General features: G+C 46.7%; 2 protein-coding genes across 2 annotated transcripts in view; one reads left to right on the top strand and one right to left on the bottom strand.

Annotated features, from left to right (window-relative positions):
- The window catches only part of LOC308287266 (dedicator of cytokinesis protein 3-like), a gene marked incomplete at both ends in the record, with an annotated part of 375,412 nt that overhangs the window by 277,442 nt on the left and 75,909 nt on the right, over positions 1-22,061 (top strand). The window contains 1 exon segment of the mRNA XM_080728382.1: positions 20,909-21,057. Coding sequence (XP_080584508.1) covers positions 20,909-21,057 — 149 coding nt within the window.
- Positions 3,730-6,135, bottom strand: LOC308286358 (mitochondrial inner membrane m-AAA protease component AFG3L2-like; the record flags this gene model as incomplete). The annotated part of the gene is made up of 1 exon (XM_080727354.1): positions 3,730-6,135. One exon carries the CDS (start codon positions 6,133-6,135, stop codon positions 3,730-3,732), a length of 2,406 nt encoding a protein of 801 aa, XP_080583480.1.

The following is a 22,061-nucleotide window of genomic DNA, read 5'->3' as shown; positions in this document are numbered from 1 at the left end:
GAAACGCTCTGACTATTAAGAGATTTGAAACGGCACATCTATGTTTGGCCGGGGACCTGAAAAGGTTTATGCCTGGGACCCCCAGAAGAGAAGATTTTAAAAAAATATCAAAATGATTAAAAACTTTCCAAACAGTTGAGGCATTTAGCAGACGCTTTGAATCCAAAGCGACTTACAATAAGCAAGATAATGTCAGTACATCAACAACAATATAACAAATGCATAGGAATATCAATCTAGAAAAAACAATAACATAGGTAGACCATGCACCAAACATTTCCCTCCCCAAGAAAAAAAAAGAAAAAAACTAAGCTTGCAGTGCGGCACAAAGTGACATGCTGTGAGCTCGTAGATCTGCTATTCTTTTTTAAATAATTCCTCCTTTTAACTTGATTTTATAATCAACAATGGAGGAGACTCGTCTTCCGAGCACTAGCTGTTTCTGTGTTATTTTTGTGTGGATTTCACTGCTGAGACACTGGGGTTTATTCAGGGCTCCAAAGGATTCAACACACTGAGCAGGGAACAGTCGACCTTCAACAAACTCACATAGTGTGAAAATTGGCGAGGTTGACTTCCCCAGTGGGACGTGCCATTTCTTTCTAGGGGCCAGTTCCTTTTTCATTGCAATGTTCATTTATTTATTCCATTAAAGTGTTTGTGTTTGTGTGTTTGAATAAAAAAAGGCTATGGGTAATACGTGATATAGTAATCCTCACCCCAAGTTCTTATCTAACTCCGGCCCTGGCGGAATTAGACTCTGACATGCCGGCCCGCCAAAGCTTACACAACGTCCAATGCCTGTGTGATAATCAGTGTTGCATTGGTGATTCAATGTTTTGGGGTTTGGCGGTTTTAATGATGTCACACGCACATCGCTTAACACCTACATTGCAGGCGTTAACAGGTTCAGACAATGGTCTATTGATTGCGACCGAAGGTCGCATTTACCCTGAAAAACCTTGTCGCTTGAGTGACCTTCTGTAATCCTTCTGTACAGGAAGTGATGTCAGTGTGATGTCAGCGAGTTGTGACATCACTTCCTGTACGGGGCGGCTACAAAAGACTAAGAAAGACAAAGAAAAAAGAGAAGAATAAAAAAGAAAAAAAGGAGGAGGAGGATAAAGATACCAAAAGGAGAGAGAAGAAAGGGTGGATGAGGTACAATGTGTCTCAGAAAAGAAAATGTAACAAGGAGGTGGCAACGGGGCGGCCATATAAAGTTATTAGGCCTGGATCCGACTTTAAGTCGACGCACAGGATTCCAGAAGTGTAGCGCTTATTCGCTCTTATATCAAACCGGTACTCGAAACGTTCTTAGAATTTAACATATTTTCTAAAGTAAATATGGGGGCGGCTGTGTTAAGAACATTTCGTTGTCAAGCTCAACGTTGGCCATTTGGACCTATACATGGAGAAATGGAGCAAACCTGTTTGGCCTAAACATGGAGATGTGGAGAACACTATATATGGAGATAGTCCAGTCCATCATGTCATATGGGACTACCGTCATAGACAGTAGCCATTGTTAGGCCGGAGTCAATGGCTGTCTGTATGACTGTCTGTACAGGAAGTGATGTCACATGACATACTTTTAATGCCCATATATGAGTCATTCTGTACCACATCTCCATGTTTAGGCAAACTCCACACAGAAAGGCCTTATCGCCAACCCCAACTAGGGTGTGGGCGATAGGGACTTTCTGTGTGGAGTTTGCATGTTCTCCCCGTGTCTCCTAGGGTTGATACCCTCACAAAACATGAACAAACTCCCCCCAGAATGACAACAACTAGAATCGTCAGAGAAACGCTGTGGTTGGCCAGATGGTCAAGAATTGGCGCGACCTCGCCAATGTCATCACCCTGAGGTCGCATGTCACCCTCAGGTGTCTTAGTAGTATGCATATACCGTAGGCTCATCTCTTTGTTAAATCACCCTGCGGTGACACTAAACGTTGTCAGGTGTGAATTCGGGGGTTATTTTGAATCGATGCATGCCCCTGCGTGTGAGAGGCGTGACACACTGGTCAGAAAAGATATGGGGCGGCGCGTGACCGGAGCTCCAAACACGGGCCCGCTACAAACTCAATAACACATTTATTTATTGAGTACCCGGTATCAATGAGCTTTGGGCTTATCAAGCTTGTTATCGAGCATATAGCGGCCCATGACGTTATTTTTAAACAATCAAGACAAGAGGCGATCAAGACATGATTACAGTACTATTCATAACATAATATGAAGCCATTTAACACTTATTGAACACTGATTGTGGGCTCGCTGAAAGGCGAGACCAGTATGTTATACCAAATCTTTATAGGTCAAGTTTATTCTCCGCAAAAAAATTACTGAGAGTACAAAGGCAGGGCCCTTGGCCAATGAGGAGCATTGTTTGTCATTGTTTGACAGCACAATCACCAGTGTATTTTGGATTCATGGCAATTTGTGTTTTCAGATATTTAACCACTTGAACCGTCAATACTTAAAGGGGGCGTGACACGGCCAAAACAGCTAATTATGGCTATCAAATTAGCCAATTTTTTTAATGATGTCATGTACCCCCATGTTAAATGACCCAATCAAATTAATGTATTGTAGTTACTGTACTGAAAGTAGTACTTTCTGTGCAGTAACCGAAATAAATTAATTTGATTGGGCTAATGTGGGGGGAGGGGCGGAGTCGATTATCCATATCATTATCTTTTGAAACTGCCCCAAAAAAAGCTGTCCGAGGTGTCTTTCCGACTTTCTAAACCAACTTTAAAACTATCAGTTCTAGGGGTAAAAATGATATAGCATTCGCTATAAAATCAATGGTTAGACCGATAAAAAAGTACACGTCTTCTTCAAAAAAGGTGTCAAAAAAGGTGTACGAGGGTCAACACGCTTCTCCCCGTCTATGCGACGGTTTTGTCGGCCATACCCTGCTGTCTCTTGCCCTAACCTGACTGGAGCACCCGGGACACCGGAGCAACCGTAGAACGAGGGACCAGCGATCTTCTCCTCCTCCTCCTCCTCCTCCGCAGAGGAGGTCCGCGGCTCATACACTCTGTGTGTGTGTAGCCTGTGTGTGTGTGTGCTTTCGTGCGTGTGTGTGTGTGTGTGTGTGTGCACACACACAATAGCTCTCGCAAATAGCCGTGCGGTGCAGCGCTAGCCGCGCTACACGCTAACAACAAGGTTGTGCGCTGCACCGCACGACGGACGAAGTATACATTGCGCGGCACCGCACGACGGACGACGTATACATTCACTACTAACTGATACGGCCCCGCCTCCTTTTCAGACTGTTTGAAGAAACCACGTGACCTACTGTATCATAATGTTAATTTTCGGCCGGTGTCGCCACTCCTTTAATAAAGTTGTAATTTCACTATGTACTCTGCTAGGTCTGCTCTTTTTCCCCTCTACACCAAACCTCTTTGCCAAAAATAGCCAATCTACAGAGCTTGTAGAGCTTGTAGAGCTTGTAGAGCTTGTAGATCAGCTATTTTTGGATGAAGTTCTCAGAATATGGATTCACGTGGTTAATATAAAAAAGGAGAAAAGGTTTTCTATCACACAAAGGTTTGGAGGAACCCCTTCCCCCTGTTGAAGACCCTTGGCTTAATGGAAGGGCTTTAGGTGCTGCAGCACAGGGCACCAACCTTGGGGGCGGCACCAAATGGCAGGGAAAAAGTTAAAGACTTCTGAAGGAGCGCTAAAACGGTGAAGACGGACGGACCGTTTCTAGATCGTTTCTCCTCCAGAGTACTGTCCAGCCGCCCGCCCCTCGGCGCTCTCGTCCTCGCCGTTTTTATTCCAGTTCTTCAGTCCCTCCGGAAGGGAGGTGTCCTCGTCCTCCCCGCCCGTCCCCGCCACCATCTCCTCGTACGTGGACTTCTCGGCGAACGGCCGGCGCCCCAGCAGCTCCTCCATGTCGCTCCTGCTCAACACCTCCTGCTCCAGGAGCCGCCGGGCCACCCGCTCCACCTCGGCTCTCTTGTCCGCCAGGAGCGCGCGGGTCCGCCGGTAGGCCTCGCCGATCAGATCTCGGACCTCGTGGTCGATGAGTCGGGCCGTGTCCTCGCTGTAGGGCTTCTGCAGGACCATGTCGCCCTTGCGCGGGAGGTCGAAAGAAACCTGTCCGACCTTTTCGTTCATGCCGAACTGCACGACCTGAGCGTACGCGCTCCGCGTCACCTTGCGCAGGTCGTCCAGGGCGCCGCTCGAGACCTGTTCGAAGAACATCTCCTCGGCGGCTCTCCCACCCAGGGCCGTGCACATCCGGTCCAGCAGCTGCTCCTTGGTGTACAGGTACTGCTCCTTGGGGAGGTAGAGCGCGTAGCCCAGCCCTTTGCCCCGGGGGATGATGGACGCCTTGACCAGCAGCTCGGCGTGCTCCAGGAACCAGCCGGCGACGGCGTGGCCGGCCTCGTGGTACGCCACCCGCCGCTTCTCCTCCGGCTGCAGCACCCGAGACCTCTTCTCCAGGCCCCCCACGACCCTCTCGATGGCCTGCTCGAAGTGCGTGTAGCCGACGGCGTCCGAGAGGTGCCGCGCGGCGATCAGCGCCGCCTCGTTGCACACGTTGGCGATGTCGGCGCCGGAGAAGCCGGGCGTGATGGTGGCCATCTTCCTGGCCAGCGCGTTTTCGTCGGCGTCGGACGCCAACTTCAGGGGCCGGAGGTGAACTTTGAAGATGGACGCCCGACCTTTGATGTCCGGAAGGCTGACGTAGATCTGCCTGTCGAAGCGGCCGGGTCGGGTCAGCGCCGGGTCCAGGACGTCGGGTCTGTTGGTTCCCGCCAAGACCACCACGTTGGTGGACGTGTTGAAGCCGTCCATCTCCACCAGCAGCTGGTTGAGCGTGTTCTCCCGCTCGCTGTGTCCTCCCCCAAAGTCCCCCCTGCCTCTCTTCCCGCCGATGGCGTCGATCTCGTCGATGAACAGGATGCACGGGGCGTTCTTGCGAGCCATGGCGAACATGTCTCTCACCCTGGCGGGGCCGACGCCCACAAACATCTCCAGGAACTCGGAGCCGTTCACCGTGATGAACGGGACGTTGGCCTCTCCGGCGGTGGCCTTGGCCAACAGGGTCTTGCCGGTCCCGGGGGGTCCGGTCAGCATGGCCCCCTTGGGGATCTTGGCTCCGAGCGCCTGGTATTGTTTCGGATTCTTCAGGAAGTTGACAAACTCCATGATCTCCAGCTTGGCCTCCTCGCAGCCGGCCACGTCTTTAAACTTGACGTTGATTTTGTCCTTCAGGAGCTTGGCTGTTGTCTGCCCGACGCCGAACAGGCCCATGCGCCCGCCGGGGCCCCCCACCCCCGCTCCCCGACGCATCACGAACAGCAGGGAGCCGATGATCAGCAACGTAGGGAGCATGCTCAGTAGAAAGGTACCGTCGCTCTTTGTGGTATAGACGACGGGCAGTCTGCTGTCTCCCTTGATGCCCAGCCGGTCCTGAGCTCTCTCCAGGTTCCTCTCAAACATGTCCACGCTGCCGATGTTGAACCACAGGTACGGCCCGTCCACGGGAGCCTTCCCCGCCATGAAGACCACTCTGACGTAGTGCTTGTTCACCACCTCTAGATGTTTAACCACTCCCCCGGCGAGGTAGTTGTCCACAAAGTCCTTCCACATCACTTCTCTCCCTTCGTCGTGAAAGAAACGATAACTAACCGTCGCACCAAGTGTGCCCAGAACTAACAAACGAAACCCGTTGTCGTCCCACGGAATGTCGCCCTTCTGCAGGCGGCTGTACCAGTTAGAGTCGCCCTTACGACTTCCTCCTCCTTGCTTGCCGCCTCCTCCTCCACCTGTTGCTCCGCCTCCTGCGGCTCCTGCTCCGTTCCCTGCCCCGCCTCCTCCTGTTCCTGCTGTTTTCCCATTGGCTGTGTGGCGGTCGGGCGGTTTGGACTCGCCAGTCTTGTTGTTGTCTTTCTGGGTTTTCTTGCTGTCGGGGAAATACTTCTCAAAGCCTCTGGGAGGTTTAAACCAGCGGGTGTTGAGCGCTCTGACGACACTGGTTCTCATCGCCCCCTGCTGGCACCAGAAGTGTCGTCCACAGTGACTCGCGACATTCGGAGGCAGCGGAGATCTCAGGAGGCTACTGAGACCTCGTGATAAACGCAGGTATCCCTGAGCGATCATGATCAATGATCATATCTTGTTGTTTGACCTGTGAGTACAGATGACAAACTCCATCTGGAATAAAACACTATAGCCTATGTCTTGAGCAGTGAACAGGAACCATTTAATGTAGATAAGCTCGGTAGAGAGTAGGTCAATGTTAGGTTGTTATAGTTGATAGATAATGATTGTATTATAGCATACGTCATACAGGAAGATACATCACAAATGACTGACGTCATAGATGTGACCAAATATGGAAACCACCTGGCCTGGTGGAGATATGCGCTCCTCTTATAGGTGAACTTGAAAGATGCAATTGGAAATTGCAATTGTGGTCGCCGTGACGCGAGTCACACTTTCGTTTTACCATTTGAATTGTCCCCCATTCAAGTCAATGGGGAAAATGTATTCACAATACATGAATGGCCATATATGGAGATCTCTGTGTCATCAATATTAAGCCCATATCTGGGAATGCCCATATATGGACATATTGTGTCAGTCTCATGTGGTCTATGATGACGTTAGACATCTCTGATGTCAGTCATCTCCATATTTGGGAAAAGTTTGTTTTTCAATTTCCTGTTCAAGTCAATAGAGAAAATGTATTCACAAATAAATGTACCGTATATAAATTAAACTATGTAACGTATCTCTGATGAAGCCGGTCGATTTGACATATGGCCCGTACATGTGCCACCAAAACTGTGGGAGGAGTAGTGGGGCAAATTAAAATGGAGATGGAAAGATGGTGGCGCAGTGGTTAGCGCTTCGCCTCACAGCTAGAAGGTCCTGGGTTCGATTCCCGCCGGGGGACGCTGTGGGCACTGGGGGCGTGTTCCTCCCTCCGCATCATCAGCGCCCACACCCTAGGTGGGGTTGGCGATAGGGCTTTTCTGTGTGGAGTTTGCATGTTCTCCCCGTGTCTCCTAGGGTTGATACCCTCACAAAAACATGCAGTAATCCTGGTTTCAATAATGCCTCCCCCTGGCCAGCCGGGGCACCTGATGGAGGGGAAAGGAACTGGTTGAAATAACGTGTTCCTTCCACGTGCTACGTCCAAACCAGGGAAATCTCACTGTCAGGTGAAAAGAAACGACTACCCATGCATTGAAGGAAGCATGAGGTCAGTCCGTTGTCTCACCAGGCGCGGCAGAGGGAGAGCAGAGCCCAGGATTACATAGGCAATTGGCACTGGGTGAAAATGGGTTACAAAATCGTGGGATAAACATTATAGAAAAAAAGAAGTTTGCATAGGTAACGGTACAGTTTCATGACGGTACAGTTCACTGGTACAAGGTTCAGTGTCTTGCTCAAGGACACTTTGCCACTATAACCAGGGGTGCACATAAGTGGTACGCAGGTGCGCATGCGTCATCGAAATACATGCTGCGCTGCCGATCAGAGGCAGGGAGGCGCGCTTGCGTACCAACAGCTGGGACCGGTGAGAGAGGAATTCACTTCCTGAAAATCCTGACACATTCTCTGTTGACTGCTGCATTACAGCCACTCGTGACTCGTCAAAAATGTCAAAGAAGCAAGCCCCGTTAAGCAACTATTTTGGTGTTCCACCACCTCCTCCTAAGAGACACCAGACTGAACCGCCAGCTGCTGAGCCACACAAAAAACGTGTGTTTGCGGAGAAGTGGCTGGAGGATGTTGGCTGGCTCCAAAGTAATGATGAACGCTCCGAGATGTGGTGCAAAATATGCCGTGAACATCCCAATCTGGCCGACAAAAGCAGCGCCTTTTATATAGGAACAAAGAATTTCAGTCATCCTCATTTTGACAAGCATGAGAAAAGCAAAGAGCACGTCAACATCGTGCAAACCATTGATAACCAGAGCGCCCACGCTGCCCAGGATCGGAGTCGCCCGCTTGACAGGTGGCAGGACAGAATTAATGATGACCAGCGTGAAGCACTCTGTAATATTTTTCTGTTGGCCTTCCATAAAGCCAAACATGCACGCCCAATGACTTCTTTTGAAGAGGACATTCCTCTATTTATGAGGCTTGGCGTTAATGTCGGGAGTGCATATCATTCAAGAGAAGGGGGGGCCCGCATCATGCAGACTATTGCACAGACCGTCAGCTCAGAACTGCGTGAAAAACTAAAAGCAGCCGAATTTTGGGGTCTGCTCTTTGACGGGTCAGAGGACATCAACAAATCAGAGCAGGAAATCGTGTACATTGTGTCGGTGTCCAGCTACGGAGAGTTTAGCTCAGATTTCCTTGGATTAATTAATCTGGGGGCGGCGCGATCAGCACAGGACATTGTGGATGGACTTGTGCAACTATTCCAAGAATGTGGATTAACAGACGAGTGGAAGACGAAATTGGTCTCCGTGTGCACCGATGGAGCAGCTGTCAACGTGGGTGTATACAACGGCGTCATTCCTAAACTACGTGCTAAGGTGCTCATCGGGGATTCCCTTGTGCACATTCTGTGTACGGCCCACACACTGGAGAACTGCGCAAAATCAGCTGATCGCATGGTACCGTACTGTGAGTCTTTTAATCGTTCCATTGTCAGGTTGCTTAGCTACTATTTGCAGAAGGGGGGTTCAAAAAAATGTGCACAACTACAGAAACTGTGTGTTGAGAATGGCATTTCCTATGTTAAGCTAGGAAAGTTTCACAACATTAGATGGTCTGCATGGAGACATGAGACTCTATTGAAAATATGGAGACTGTTACCAGCCATTAAAATTCAAGTGGCTACAAGTGATGACAGTGACCTGAAACATGTCTGCACACAGCGTTTTCAATGTTTCCTAGCCAACATGCTTGACACTGGAAAAATCCTTCAGTTTCTCTCCCTCAAGTTCCAGCAAGATAAGCTGACTATTGGTGAATGCAAAGATGAGCTCATGGTAGCAATTGGACAGTTGACACTTATGATTGACAGTGATGGCACGTACAGGAAAGAGACTGTTGCAGATGTGGATGCTGACAGGGACAAAAATGATGTGCTCAGAGGTCTAATTCAGGAGTTTGAAACCAGATATGAATCCCTCAAGTCATGTGATCAGTTTCTCATTTTTGATCCTTCAACTTGGCCTCGTGAAATTAAAGACCTCCACAGTTTTGGCAACACCACACTTGGTGACATCCTCCAGAATTATGAGGCCAGCATGTCCGTTGACAGAGACTCCACTCTAAGAGAATGGATGCGTTTAAAGCAATCAGCAAAGCGTTTAGCAGCCTCCTCTGTGTATGACTTGGTCAACATAGTGAGGACCAGCAACCCAGAGACTTACTCCAACATTTGGAAAGTAATTCTGTTGTCCCTTACCCTGCCTTTGAGCAGTGCTGCATGTGAGAGAGGATTTTCACACCTAAATATAATAAAAAACAAGTACAGATCCCGCCTGTCAGACACTCGCCTCTCAGCCCTGATGCACATCCACATGTGTAAAATGACAACAGAGACCTTTAACCCAAAGCCAGCTGTTGAACTTTGGATGAAGACAGCTGATCGCAGGCTCAACCAGGGGGGGAGGAGTAGGCCTACATCCTCTGCCATGGTTGAAAGACAGGATGAGGACAGCAGTGACAGCAGTCAAGAGAGCAGTGATGAGGATATCCAGCTTGTAGAATAATTATGCTACAGTATCAATATCACTGCTGCATAAATGCTTCAGTGTTTACAGACAGTGCTTTAAGAGATGCATAAATGGTTCAATGTTTACAGACAGTGCTTTAAGAGATGCATACATGGTTCAATGTTTACAGACAGTGCTTTAAGAGATGCATACATGGTTCAATGTTTACAGACAGTGCTTTAAGAGGTTGTCTTTGTAGTTTACAGAACAGACATACAGTCACAGTGTTTTAAGAAATGTCAGTTCATATTTTGGCTGTTTACAGAACAGACAGTTTTGTTGTTTACAGAACAGACATACATTTTTGTTGTTTACAGAACAGATACAGTTTTGTTGTTTACAGAACAGACATACAGTGTTGTTGTTTACGTAACAGACATACAGTGTTTAAGATCCCTACTGTACATGAAAGTACAGTAGTAGTACTGAAAGTACTGCTTAGAGAGCAGTCATTTGATTTTGCATTGTTTTTCTTTTGTTTTGCATCCAACACCCCACACCATACTTTCACACATCCACTCACCTACACTACTGATTCTACAGACTAACACACACCATAATTTGTTAATTCATCAAGAGAGCAGTCATTTGATTTTGCATTTGTTTCTTTTGTTTTGCATCCAACACCCCACACCATACTTGCACACATCCACTCACCTACACTACTGATTCTACAGACTAACACACACCATAATTTGTTAATTCATCTTTATTTATGAATAAATGTCGTTTTGCTGTAAGTTATCCATGATGTATCCCTCTTTTATCCATCCTGTGGGACGGTTCGCGACTCGCGAGCTTGATGAGGACCAAGTAACAGCTCCAGGGTCTCCCCTGAGTACTAGGCCAAAAAAGTTATGTGCACCCCTGACTATAACCCGTTGGGTTGGGGGGCAGGGGGTCGTACCAAGAACCTTCCAGTTGGCGAGCGGCCTGCTCTACATCCCGAGCCACTGCCGCCCCCTCTTTAAATATGTGATTCTTTTTTGTTTTGTTTATTTCGTTTTGTAAGCGTGGGTTTGCCTGTCCTCAAGTCTTGCCCTCTTGATACATTTACATAAAAACATCCTCATCTATCTTCTCTCAAGCCCTGGGCTTTGTTCCAAAACAAACATTTTCTGAGAACCGTGGGTTTGACCTGTAGCATTCATTACTACTTGTCATGTGTTAACTTTGGCGGTAACTGTGGTGGAGAAAGTACTCAAATGTTTTACTGTAGCATCAATACAACAATGTAGAAATACTCTGTTATAAGTAAAAGTTCAGGATTCAAAATGTAATCAAGTAAAAGTACAAAAGTATTGGTATCAAAATGTACATAAAGCACCAAAAAATAAAAGTACAACATTTTTGAAAATAGCAGATCTACAAGCTCACTCACTGTGAGCTAAACTATTTTTGTGCTCAGCCGACTGTTTTTTTTCCGCAGCCAGTGGATTCTCCCAGTAACCAATGACAACCACTTGTCACTTCCTGAGTCTTGGGACGGTCCGCCTTCGACTCACCCGATTGGACAGAGGGGGAAAACAGTGCTTCAAGCATAAACGCATGGTCTGCGCGGCACGACTATAAATCCACGCCATTTCCATTGAAATGCGTCGTCAGAATCCACTCAGAATATTAATCCTGTGTGACCGTACCCTAACCCATTGAGAAGGTATAGAAATATTACAGTATTAAAGGGATATTTCACTTTAAAAAAAAACATTTATCCCTTTAACTTGACTCAAAAAACGAATATTTCCTCTCCCTCCCTCCCTCCTTCCCTCCCTCCCTCTTGCACGCACGCACAAACACACACACACACACACACACACACACACACACACACACACACACACAGTCTGATTGACAGTCCGTTTAACCTCCACCAATTATTGCGCGTTTAGGAAAGCAGCTGTGTGAAAATTATTTCATTACTCTACCTGAAATACTGTAAAAATTGATTTACACCGTGACGACACCCGTGACAAACGTGCAAAAGAAGGATTTGTAATTGCCGTGACGCGATGACGGCAACAACACCTTCTCACATTCCAGCCGATGATGAACGCCGTGTCCGTTCTGTGAAGCAGAGCAGCTTATCAACGTCAAAAACAATATTCATATTAGCACAGCTTTAATACATAATAGTTTATAAGCAGTGGTTCTCAACCTTTTCAGGCCGTGACACCCCCCCCCCCCCCCCCCAAGTAATCATATAGCTCAGGGGTCTTCAACGTTTTCAGGCCAAGGACCCCTTAGTTGAGAGAGAGATGAAGCAGGGACCCCCACAACCTGTTCATAGATTCCACATAGTTTCATTGTTGTTCATTGCACAATCATCAGTGTATTTTGGATTCATGTCAATTTGTGTTTTCAGATATTTAACCACTTGAACCAACAATAATTAATAAACTTGACCTTTCATCTGTACTTAGTCTGCTCTTTTTTCCCCTCTACACCAAACCTCTTTGCCGAAAATAGCTGATCTACTATGGACGTTAGGGTTCAAGTGGTTAATAAAAAAGGAGAAAAAAGGTTTCTATCACACAAAGATTTTAAGGACCCCCTGCAGTAACTCTGAGGACCCCCTAGGGGTCCCGGACCCCCTGTTGAAGACCCCTGATATAACTATAGAAAGGTGCAATTCTGGGAAGTTGCAAGTGTGGTTGCACTGATGTGAGGCGCGAGGAACCCACTGGGAACTGAATTCCGTCTTACCATTTATATAATAGCAGAGGCGTCATTTATGGGTATGGCAAGGTATGGCAGCTGCCATACCTTGGCTACATGGAAAAAAATGTACTTCTTAAAATAAATTCATCATGCCTGTTGCTAGCTTTTGCTAAACTGATGCCACTGTATTATTGCGACCAAAGGTCGCAGTATACCATGAGAAATGTCGCAGCTTGTCCGTCAATACAAGAAGTGCGGTCCGTCCGTACAGGAAGTGATGTCACGTGACATCACGTTACATCACCTCATTAATGTCTCAAAAAGTCCATATATGAGTATCCCTTTTATGCTCATATATGAAGATCCCTGATGTCATCGATATATATCTGGCCAGATGGCAAAGGCATGGCCCATATCTGTGTGGCTGGTTCAGATAGGGATCTCCATGTATGGGCATAAAATATATTGTATGTATATGGATACATATTGTTATTAATAACGGATAAAATAAAATAAAAAGTCCATAAGTCCGTTATTCCCAGAAACAAAATCCCTTTAATGCCCATATATGGACATTCTGATGTCATCAATCCCAGGCTGGCCCAATCAGAGTAAAGCCTGACCTTTCCCGAAAATGTTAATATTAAGTCCATATATGTATATGGATTTTAATAAAGGATAAAATAAATAAAATGTCCAGTATGGAATTTCTAGATGATGCCCTGTTAAGCCTCTATCAGAGTCCAGGCTGAAGAGCTATTCACTTCACCGCGGTGTAGTTTTCTAGCTATCACCTAAAAATACATAACAAAGCCTAGGTGATAGCTAGGAAACTACACTACTGGATTGACCACACGCACCACTCGCGCACACAGTACGCTGTAATAATCACCAAAACAGAGGTGATAGTTTGGATTGAAAGATACAAAATAGCCTACTTATAGAGTAGCCCATTTCCGGGGTCCAAAATACATGTATTTTTTCATATGTTGGCCTTATTCTTCAAATGCATGGGATGAACTTCATGCGCTGCATCGTACAACACTGTATAAAACATGTTTCTCCTCACCACAGAGAGAGAGAGGGAGAGAGAGAGAGAGAGAGAGAGAGAGAGAGGGAGAGAGAGGGAGAGAGAGAGGAGAGAGAGAGAGAGAGAGGAGAGAGAGAGAGGGAGAGAGAGGGAGAGAGAGAGAGAGAGGAGAGAGAGAGAGAGAGAGAGAGAGAGAGAGAGGGAGAGAGAGAGAGACAGAGAGAGAGAGAGAGAGCAGAGTTACATTGTGAGGGATCTCAAGCTGTTTGACAGCCTGTGATTACCTCCATGTGCTGCTGAAGATTCCAGGTTAGCTGCTAGCTAGCTTTATGATCAGAGAGAGAGAGAGAGAGAGAGAGAGAGAGAGAGAGAGAGAGAAGACCAACAGAGACAGAAAGAAGGAGCTGATATTCTGCCTGTAAGTAGCCAATGACTTATCAACACATATGTCACCACTTTTTGAGACATGCGGGTGTGCACGTGTGTGTGCGCCGTGTGTGTGTTTTGTGTGTGTGTGTGTGTGTGTGTGTGTGTGTGTGTGTGTGTGTGTGTGTGTGTGTGTGTGTGTGTGTGTGTGTGTGTGTGTGTGTGTGTGTGTGTGTGTGTGTGTGTGTGTGTGTGTGTGTGTGTGTGTCTGTGTGTGTGTGAGAGAGAGAGAAAAAGAAGGGTGAGAGAGAGAGAAAAAGAAGGGTGAAGAGATTTGTGTTTGTGTGAAAATGTGAGAAACATTGTGTGTGGGTGTGTGCACTGGTGTGTGTCTAAGAGAAAAGAAGGCTTCCAACTAGTGCTGTGTCATATGGTTTGTGTGAACACACGCTGCGTGGTCGCTGTTGCTTCCGTTGCCATGGCAATGAGGAGACCATCAGTGTTGTGATGTTTTCAGATTCCATCAAGGAACCTGATGATGAAAGAGGAGCAACAGGGATAAAGATTCCAACGGCTGCATGTTGCGAGTCACTGATTCCATGGCATAGAAACAATATTTTGTATCATTTTAAACTTGTACAAAGTTATATTCAGTCAGTTCTAACCAAAATGGCTATTATCTCAACTTTTTCCTCGCAAACAAAATCACTAAAATATCGTCACTGTCGGGCAAAAACCTTGTATCTCCAAGTTTCAAATGTGTAGTCTTTTGGTAAAGCAAAGCCCTGCTTCATCATACAAGACTGTCGCACAAAACTAGTGAAAACAGCCGATCTACAAGCACACAACGCCTCGCATCGCGAGGCGTTGGGTGCTTGTAGATCTGCTGTAACCTCAATGTTGATGGGGACGCGCTTTGCTGCGTGTTCGTTGGTATAGTCGGGTCTCGAACCTGCGACACGCTATCAGACTGGATTAACAGCCTTGGTGGCCAGGCGGCTGAGCTAGCCGTCCGGGCACTAGCGGACCAAGTGAACCACCGGGCCGCTAAGCGAGCCACAATGATCGGGCCCCCGATCATACAAAACGTTTTGAATGTGCGCGGCTCAACTGCAGCCATCTCTACACTTCGCACTGCTCACTACACGTTAACAACATACTGTAAAGATAGAAGCCATAACATCTGTCTTCTCTTCCTGTTGTCCTTCACAATAAAGCGTCCCCCTTTACTTCCCAATGTGCGACATTTTACCCAGGTTGATATAACAGGAAATAAGTGTAATAGAGGCAGCGCCATACAGAAAAGGGGGCCCAATTGCGAGGTAGGACTCCGACGGACCGTCAGTCAGATTGACGGTCATTTGGACTGAGAATGACCAGCAGTCGGAGGCTGACGGCCGGGCCCCAGGAGTCCCGGGCCAGTAAGCAGCGGTTTATCCAGCTTCTCTAGGTCCTGCCATGTATTTACATGGTCTATATACAGGTCTATATTTCGTCCTCAGACGAGCCCTCCATCGTTGTTTCCAGTCATCTCGGTTCTCCATACATCTGGCCAGCTCATTGGTGTTCTGTGTCCCTACGTCTTCCTTGAGTACGTCCACGTATGTTTTTGTGGGACGTCCTCGCGACCGGTGCCCATGTGTTGGCTCCCACAGTACCAATTTGCTGGCTGGAAGCTCCTGGTGTCTTTGGCAGTGTCCTGCTAGTCTCATTCTTCTGGTGGCAATTTTCTCGCTTACCCTTGGTATACCCTCATACAGGCTCCTGTTGGTAACATGTGCACTCCTGTTGATGTTGAGTACTGCACGCAACATTCTGGTGTAGCACCCATTTAGAGACTTCTGCAGGGTTGGCTTCAGGGTCCAGCATTCACTGCCATAGAGGAGAACAGACTCCACTGTTGCGAAGAAGAAGCTAAGTTTGATTTGGCGGGGGAGGCTAGAGTTCCATACACTGTTCATGCCGTTCAGGGCCCTCCAAGCGAGTGCCTTCCTTACTTTAAGGTCTTTCTCAGTTGAGTCGACCCATGCGCCCAGGTACTTGAAGTCCTTGACTTCTTACCCCGTAGTTATGCGCCTGCTTCCGGGCCTGTTGTGTAGAGATATTGTTGTGTAAAAGCAGCTAACAGCGCTTGGAGCGGAGCTGTTCAGGTTGAGCCCAGTGATTTGCACTGATTTACAATCTGTCAGCTTCAATAACATGACACCGAGCGCTTCACCGATCACATGCTCTCTCATTAAGGTCTTCAAGGGAAGAAGGTGTCATGTTAAATAACACCCTATTAGAATGCCAGAGAAAGGTGACTAAACTTTCAATTTACACATCTTCATTGCTCTCTCTCTCTCTCTCTCTCTCTCTCTCTCTCTCTCTCTCTCTCTCTCTCTCTCTCTCTGTCAGTTATTGCCAGTGGAATGTCAAGCCTCAGCCTGAATATCGTCGCTGTGGGGCAGAAATCTCCAAGTTTCCAAGCCTCACACCGTGCTTGTAGATCAGCTATTTTCACTATTTTAAAAGAAAATTTAAATGATGAATAGAGATTTTGGATATACAAGGTTTCCACCCAACAACAACAATATATACTCACCTTCAGGCTCACCTGCCAGTGCGGAGCCCCCACTGGGACAACATAGCGCGTCTGTCCTGCTCGTGCTATTGGCTTTTTTCTTTTTTTTTTATATTTGTTTTTGGACTTTCATGCCTTTATTGATAGGACAGTTAGTCTGACAGGAAATGGGGGGAGAGATGGAGAGTGACACGCGGCAAAGGTCGTCCGGATCGGGAATCGAACCGGCGACGCAGCCAGGCATCCATGCCTATGTGGCAATGCCTAAGTGGTATGCGCCTGGACCAGTAGGCCAGCAGGCGCCCCACTACTGGCTATTTTCAAAGCCTCTTCTCTTGTAGATCTCTACACCAAAGAGGTTTGGTGTAGAGGGGAAAAAGAGCAGAGAGAGCAGAGAGAAAGGTCAAGTTTATTAAGTATTCACGGTTCAAGTGGTTAAATATCTGAAAACACAAATTGACATGAATCAAAAATACACTGATGATTGTGCTGTCAAACGATGAAACTATATGGAATCTATGAAAAGGCTGTGGCGGTCCCTGCTTCCTCTTTCCCTCAACTTGGGGTCCTTGGCCTGAAAACGTTGAATATCCCTGTTGTACACGACATACTGAGGGATGGTGAAATAACAATCCTTACAGAATGTTAACAGTTTGTAAAGAATGGCAAATCTTTTGGCAGAATGGGGTCTTAACGGGTTCAGTTCAAACACCGGTCAGTACCCATGGTAAGACTGCCCTGTCATGTTAACTGCACTGTGCTTCAGCTCCATTCCATTACTGGGTCACTGGGTCAGGTCCGGTACGTGTGTTCCTACAGCCCACAGGGATATGATGACACCTCTATGAACCCTGGGGCCTGAGGGTTTTTAACTAACCCAGCACAATGTAGCCTATCTCATGCAGGCAATAACAAAATCTCACGCCGCTACGGTTCCAAAGCATTGTGATCCTAAAACGTCGCTGCGGTGGTTCAATTCAATTCAATTCAATTTTATTAGAGTGTCAAATCATAACAAGTTATCTCAAGACACTTTACAAAGGCTAAAGAACTGTGGGAGAGAGAGAGAGGGGAGGGGGAGGCAGAAAGGGGGGAGGGAGGGAGAGACAAGGGAAAGGGGGGGAGGGAGGGAGAGACAAGACAAGACAAGGGAAGGGTAGGGAGGGGTGGGGGGCAGGAGGGTGGGTAATAATACATTTTATTTGTAGCACACTTTATATTTGTGACAAATCTCAAAGTGCTACATTCAAAAGGTCAGAGAAACAAAGCTAAAAAACATTGAAACGGACTAAGGAAACCTGTATAAGGTAACCTTAGATCAGTGCACAGTTGCACACCTTGTTAAATATAAATCAGAAAAGCATTAAAAGCACATAGTGATCACCCATTATTACACAACTCAGAAAGAGTTAAAATGTAAAGCGTTCAAAGAGTCTTTCTAGGCCTTGGAGGGGGGTGGTGGGGGAGACACGCACACAGGCGCCGCGGTGGTTATGGCGTTCCTGATGTGGGGCGCGTGAGCAATATTCGTTATATGTTTCTTTTAACACTTGTGAAATAGGACAGTCTACATAAAGAGTACTTTTACTTGTGTCACTTTGAGTATACATTTTGATGCCAATGCTTTTAGACTTTCACTCAAGTACGGTACATTTCGCATACAGGACTTATTCTTGCAACAGAGTTTATCGTCACTGTAGGGCAGAAACCTTGTATCTCCAAGTTTCAAATAAATACCTTTTTCGCAAAGTAAAGCCCTGCTTCATCATACAAGAGTGTTGCACAAAACTAGTGAAAATAGCAGATCTACAAGCTCTCAACGCCTCGCGCTGCGAGGCGTTGAGAGCTTGTAGATCGGCTATTTTCATTCAGCAAAGAGGTTTGGTCAAGTTTATCGGCGATTGAAATGGCTAAATGTCTGAAAAGACATCAACACGAATCCAACATAGACTGATGACAGAGAAAATCTGAAATATCCGCATAACGCATTTATACAAAATGTAGAGGTGGTCCCTGCTTCATCTCTCTCTCAACTAAGGGGTCCTTGGCCTGAAAACGTTGAAGACCCCTGGTATAGCGGTTGCTGCACTGTTTCCACTCAGTTTCCTGCCCTCATACTTCAATTGTTTTTGTTATTTTTAAAGGGGAAGACCACCCATTTTCAATATTGAAATATGTCATTAATACCTTAGAGGAGTTGTGTGGAAATAGAAAAAAGTTCCCCCCCTTCTGTGTTGCCTAGAACTGGAGGATTGATTTTGGGGGTTTGTATTGTAAAGTACAATGTGTGATGTCATCAAGTTGTACTTTACAATACAAAGCCCAAAATCAATCCTCCAGTTCTAGGCAACACAGAAGAGGGGGAACTTTTTTTCTATTTCCACACAACTCCTCTAAGGCATATTGATGACACAGTTCAATATTGAAAATGGGTGGTCTTCCCCTTTAAGCAATCAATAATAACTTTGTTCTGTGCCCACGTACCTTACACTGTTAGATTTTCACTGTGGGCAAGATTGTACTTTTGTTCTCCACTGCAATTGTTTTACAACTTCAGTTACCGTTTAACAAAGGGAGTCTACCGGCACGCCTCAGCCTATAAAAGGGGTCTTCAACGTTTTCAGGCCAAGGACCCCTTAGTTGAGAGACAGATGAAGCAGGGACCCCTACAACCTTCTCATAGTTTCCATATAGTTTCATTGTTTGACAGCACAATCATCAGTGTATTTTGGATTCATGTCAATTTGTGTTTTCAGATATTTAACCACTTGAACCGTCAATACTTAATAAACTTGACCTTTCACTCTGTACTTAGTCAGCTCTTTTTCCCCTCTACACCAGAGGTCTTTGCCAAAAATACGCCTCGCAGCTATTTTCACAATTTTAAATCATTTTTTAAATGATAAATACAAATCGAACGGTTTTGGACATTGAAGGTTTCTCCCGACAACAACGATATATTGATACTTTTAGTAAAGAAATGCAAGTACTTCGCCCACCACTGCAGTGCATTTAGAAACATGACATATACTGGACACACCGAACAGCCTAGGCTGATAAATAGGCAGTCATGTTCGCTGATTGAGAGCATCACACGTTCGTCACGCTTTCACATTGTCTTTCATCTGGTGTCTCTGATCAAACACGTGGACTGGTGGTGGTGTGGGGGCGGGGCCAATAAGCATTCTGCACACACACACACACACACACACACGTACGCCAGGAGGATGCTTTGAACTCCCAGAGAGCGATAATGACACGTCTTGTAGTGAGTCAAGGTCAAGGTGTTGGGTTGTGGACAGGAGGGTCCATGTAGTGGATATTGAATGAGACATCTGGACAAGGTTGCATTGGGGCCTACCCCTCCCCCTCCATCTCTTTCTATTTCTATCTATTTCTGCCTCTCTCTCTCTCTCTCTCTCTCTCTCTCTCTCTCTCTCTCTCTCTCTCTCTCTCTCTCTCTCTCACCCTCTCAAATTTCAATTCAATTCAATTCAAAGGGCTTTATTGGCATGAAAGAACATACGTTTACATTGCCTACATTATCGTCACTGTCGGGCAGAAACCTTGTATTTTTTTAGTTAAGTAAAACAGCTGATCTACAAGCACACAACACCTCGCGGTGCGAGGCGTTGTGCTTGTAGATCGTCTGTTTTCACTAGTTTAAATCATTTTAAAAAGAGACAGAGACAGAGTCAGTGTGTGTGTGTGTGTGTGTGTGTGTAGTAAATGGTACATTTGTATAGCACCTTTACCATGGTAAATGGTAAATTGGAACGATAAAGGAAACCACACCCTCGCCTGGACGATGATGCGTACGACCGTACGTCCAGAGGCCAATGAACTTCATGGAAACATGAAAAAAGGCCTAAAAATAAATTGAAATTTTTATGTCATATGTAAAACAACTTTTAAGCCTGGTTCCAGACTCGCTGAATCGCTAGCCACACCCCTTTAAAATTTTGTTTTGGCGATTCAGGGAGTCTGGTGTTGCTCTCACTGAAGAGGTTTTCCTCGTTTGGAAATCCGTACGGCGAATCAGCGTCGTGAATCAGCGTCTTGTGAGCAGCTTGGGTGGGGTTTTCCAAGAACTCATGTGTGATTCCATGTAACCCAGCGCCGCCGCCGGACCGGACCGCACATTCCCAAACATAAACATTGCGTTGCTGTCGCAGTAATATGAGATCGTATCGATCTCGCTATGAAACATCAGTAGCAGACATGTTATGTTGTGTTTGGTTACTAGTTTGTAGCGCTCCTATTCTGCCTGTTTCTTTGGTTAGCAAGTAGCACTAGCAAGCAACATGCTAGCCACTAGCCAGCCACACATAACAACACTACGTCATCTGCTTTGCAACTGTTGTGAATGGTCAGATGGTGAACCAATCGCAGAAGACTGCCTCTTTGGCAACGCCCATCCCAGAAACTGCTGCAGATGGAAGCGATTTCAGACTGAATAATGGAGTGAAACGAAATGCAATTCAGGCTGAGTGTTCAGGCTATTTTTTCCCCACTGTGTACCGCGTTCCTCCTAATCTCTGTGTGTCTGTGTGTGTAACTCTCCGTCAGAAACACAAGGTGGAGCTGTTCTACAAGCTCCGCCACGTGATGAGCGAGCTGATTGACCTGAGGAGACAGCTGCTCTCGGGTCACCTGACCCAGGACCAGAGCCGCGAGGTCAAGAGACACGTCACCGTGCGGCTGGACTGGGGCAACGAGTGAGCACACACACACACACACACACACACACACACACACCCACACACACACACACACACACACACACATGCACGCACGCACGCACACACACGCATGCACGCGCGCACGCACACACACACACACACATGCACACACACACACGCACGCACGCACGCACGCACGCGCACGCACGCACGCATGCACGCATGCACGCACTCACAGGAGCGTAGCGATATTGCGACATCACATTTGTTCGCCGTCCCATTAGTTCGACGCTGGTGAATGCTAACCTGGTGAAATGCTAACCTGCCTACGCTGGTGAATGCTAAGCTGGTGAATGCTAACATGGTGAAACCACTAACCCAAACCCTAACCTCAGTAAAACTATGCCTAAACCTAAGCCTAAAACCCTAATCCTTAATCAGATTAATGGGACGTCTTTCACCAACACACACACACACACACACACACACACACACACACACACACACACACACACACACACACACACACACACATATTATCTTAGATATATGTTTGCAATTTTTTGCCTTTATTGATAGATAACAGTGATAGAGTGACAGGAAATATACACATATTTTACATACCCTAACACAATGGTTCTCAAACTGGGCCAGGGGGGAAGTTCCGCAGAATTAAGATGAAACAAACCAAAAGGGCCTTTCTGTGTGGAGTTTGCATGTTCTCCCCGTGTCTCCCAGGGTTTAGCACATAAACATGCAGTAAGCATGGTCTCTATACTGCCTCCCCCTGGCCAGCCTGATTGGAGGGGAAAGGAACTGGTTGGAATAACGTGTTCCTTCCACGTGCTATGTCCATCCGGGGAAACCTGACCCCCCCTGTCAGGTGCTAAGAAGTGGCTTGCTCACTCCTCCTGCACTGAAGGAAGCATGAGCTCAGTTCGGGGCTCTCCTCAGGTTGGCAGAGGGAGAGCAGAGCCAGGATTACAGCTTAGGCAGTTGGCACTGGGAGAAAAATGGGTTACAAAATCGTGGGATAAAAC

This window comes from Nannobrachium achirus (genome assembly GCF_963921795.1).
Source record: "Nannobrachium achirus genome assembly, chromosome: 6".
Lineage (NCBI taxonomy): Eukaryota > Metazoa > Chordata > Actinopteri > Myctophiformes > Myctophidae > Nannobrachium > Nannobrachium achirus.
Note: the sequence above shows the minus strand (reverse complement) of the source record. Positions and strands in the feature narration are given on the sequence as shown.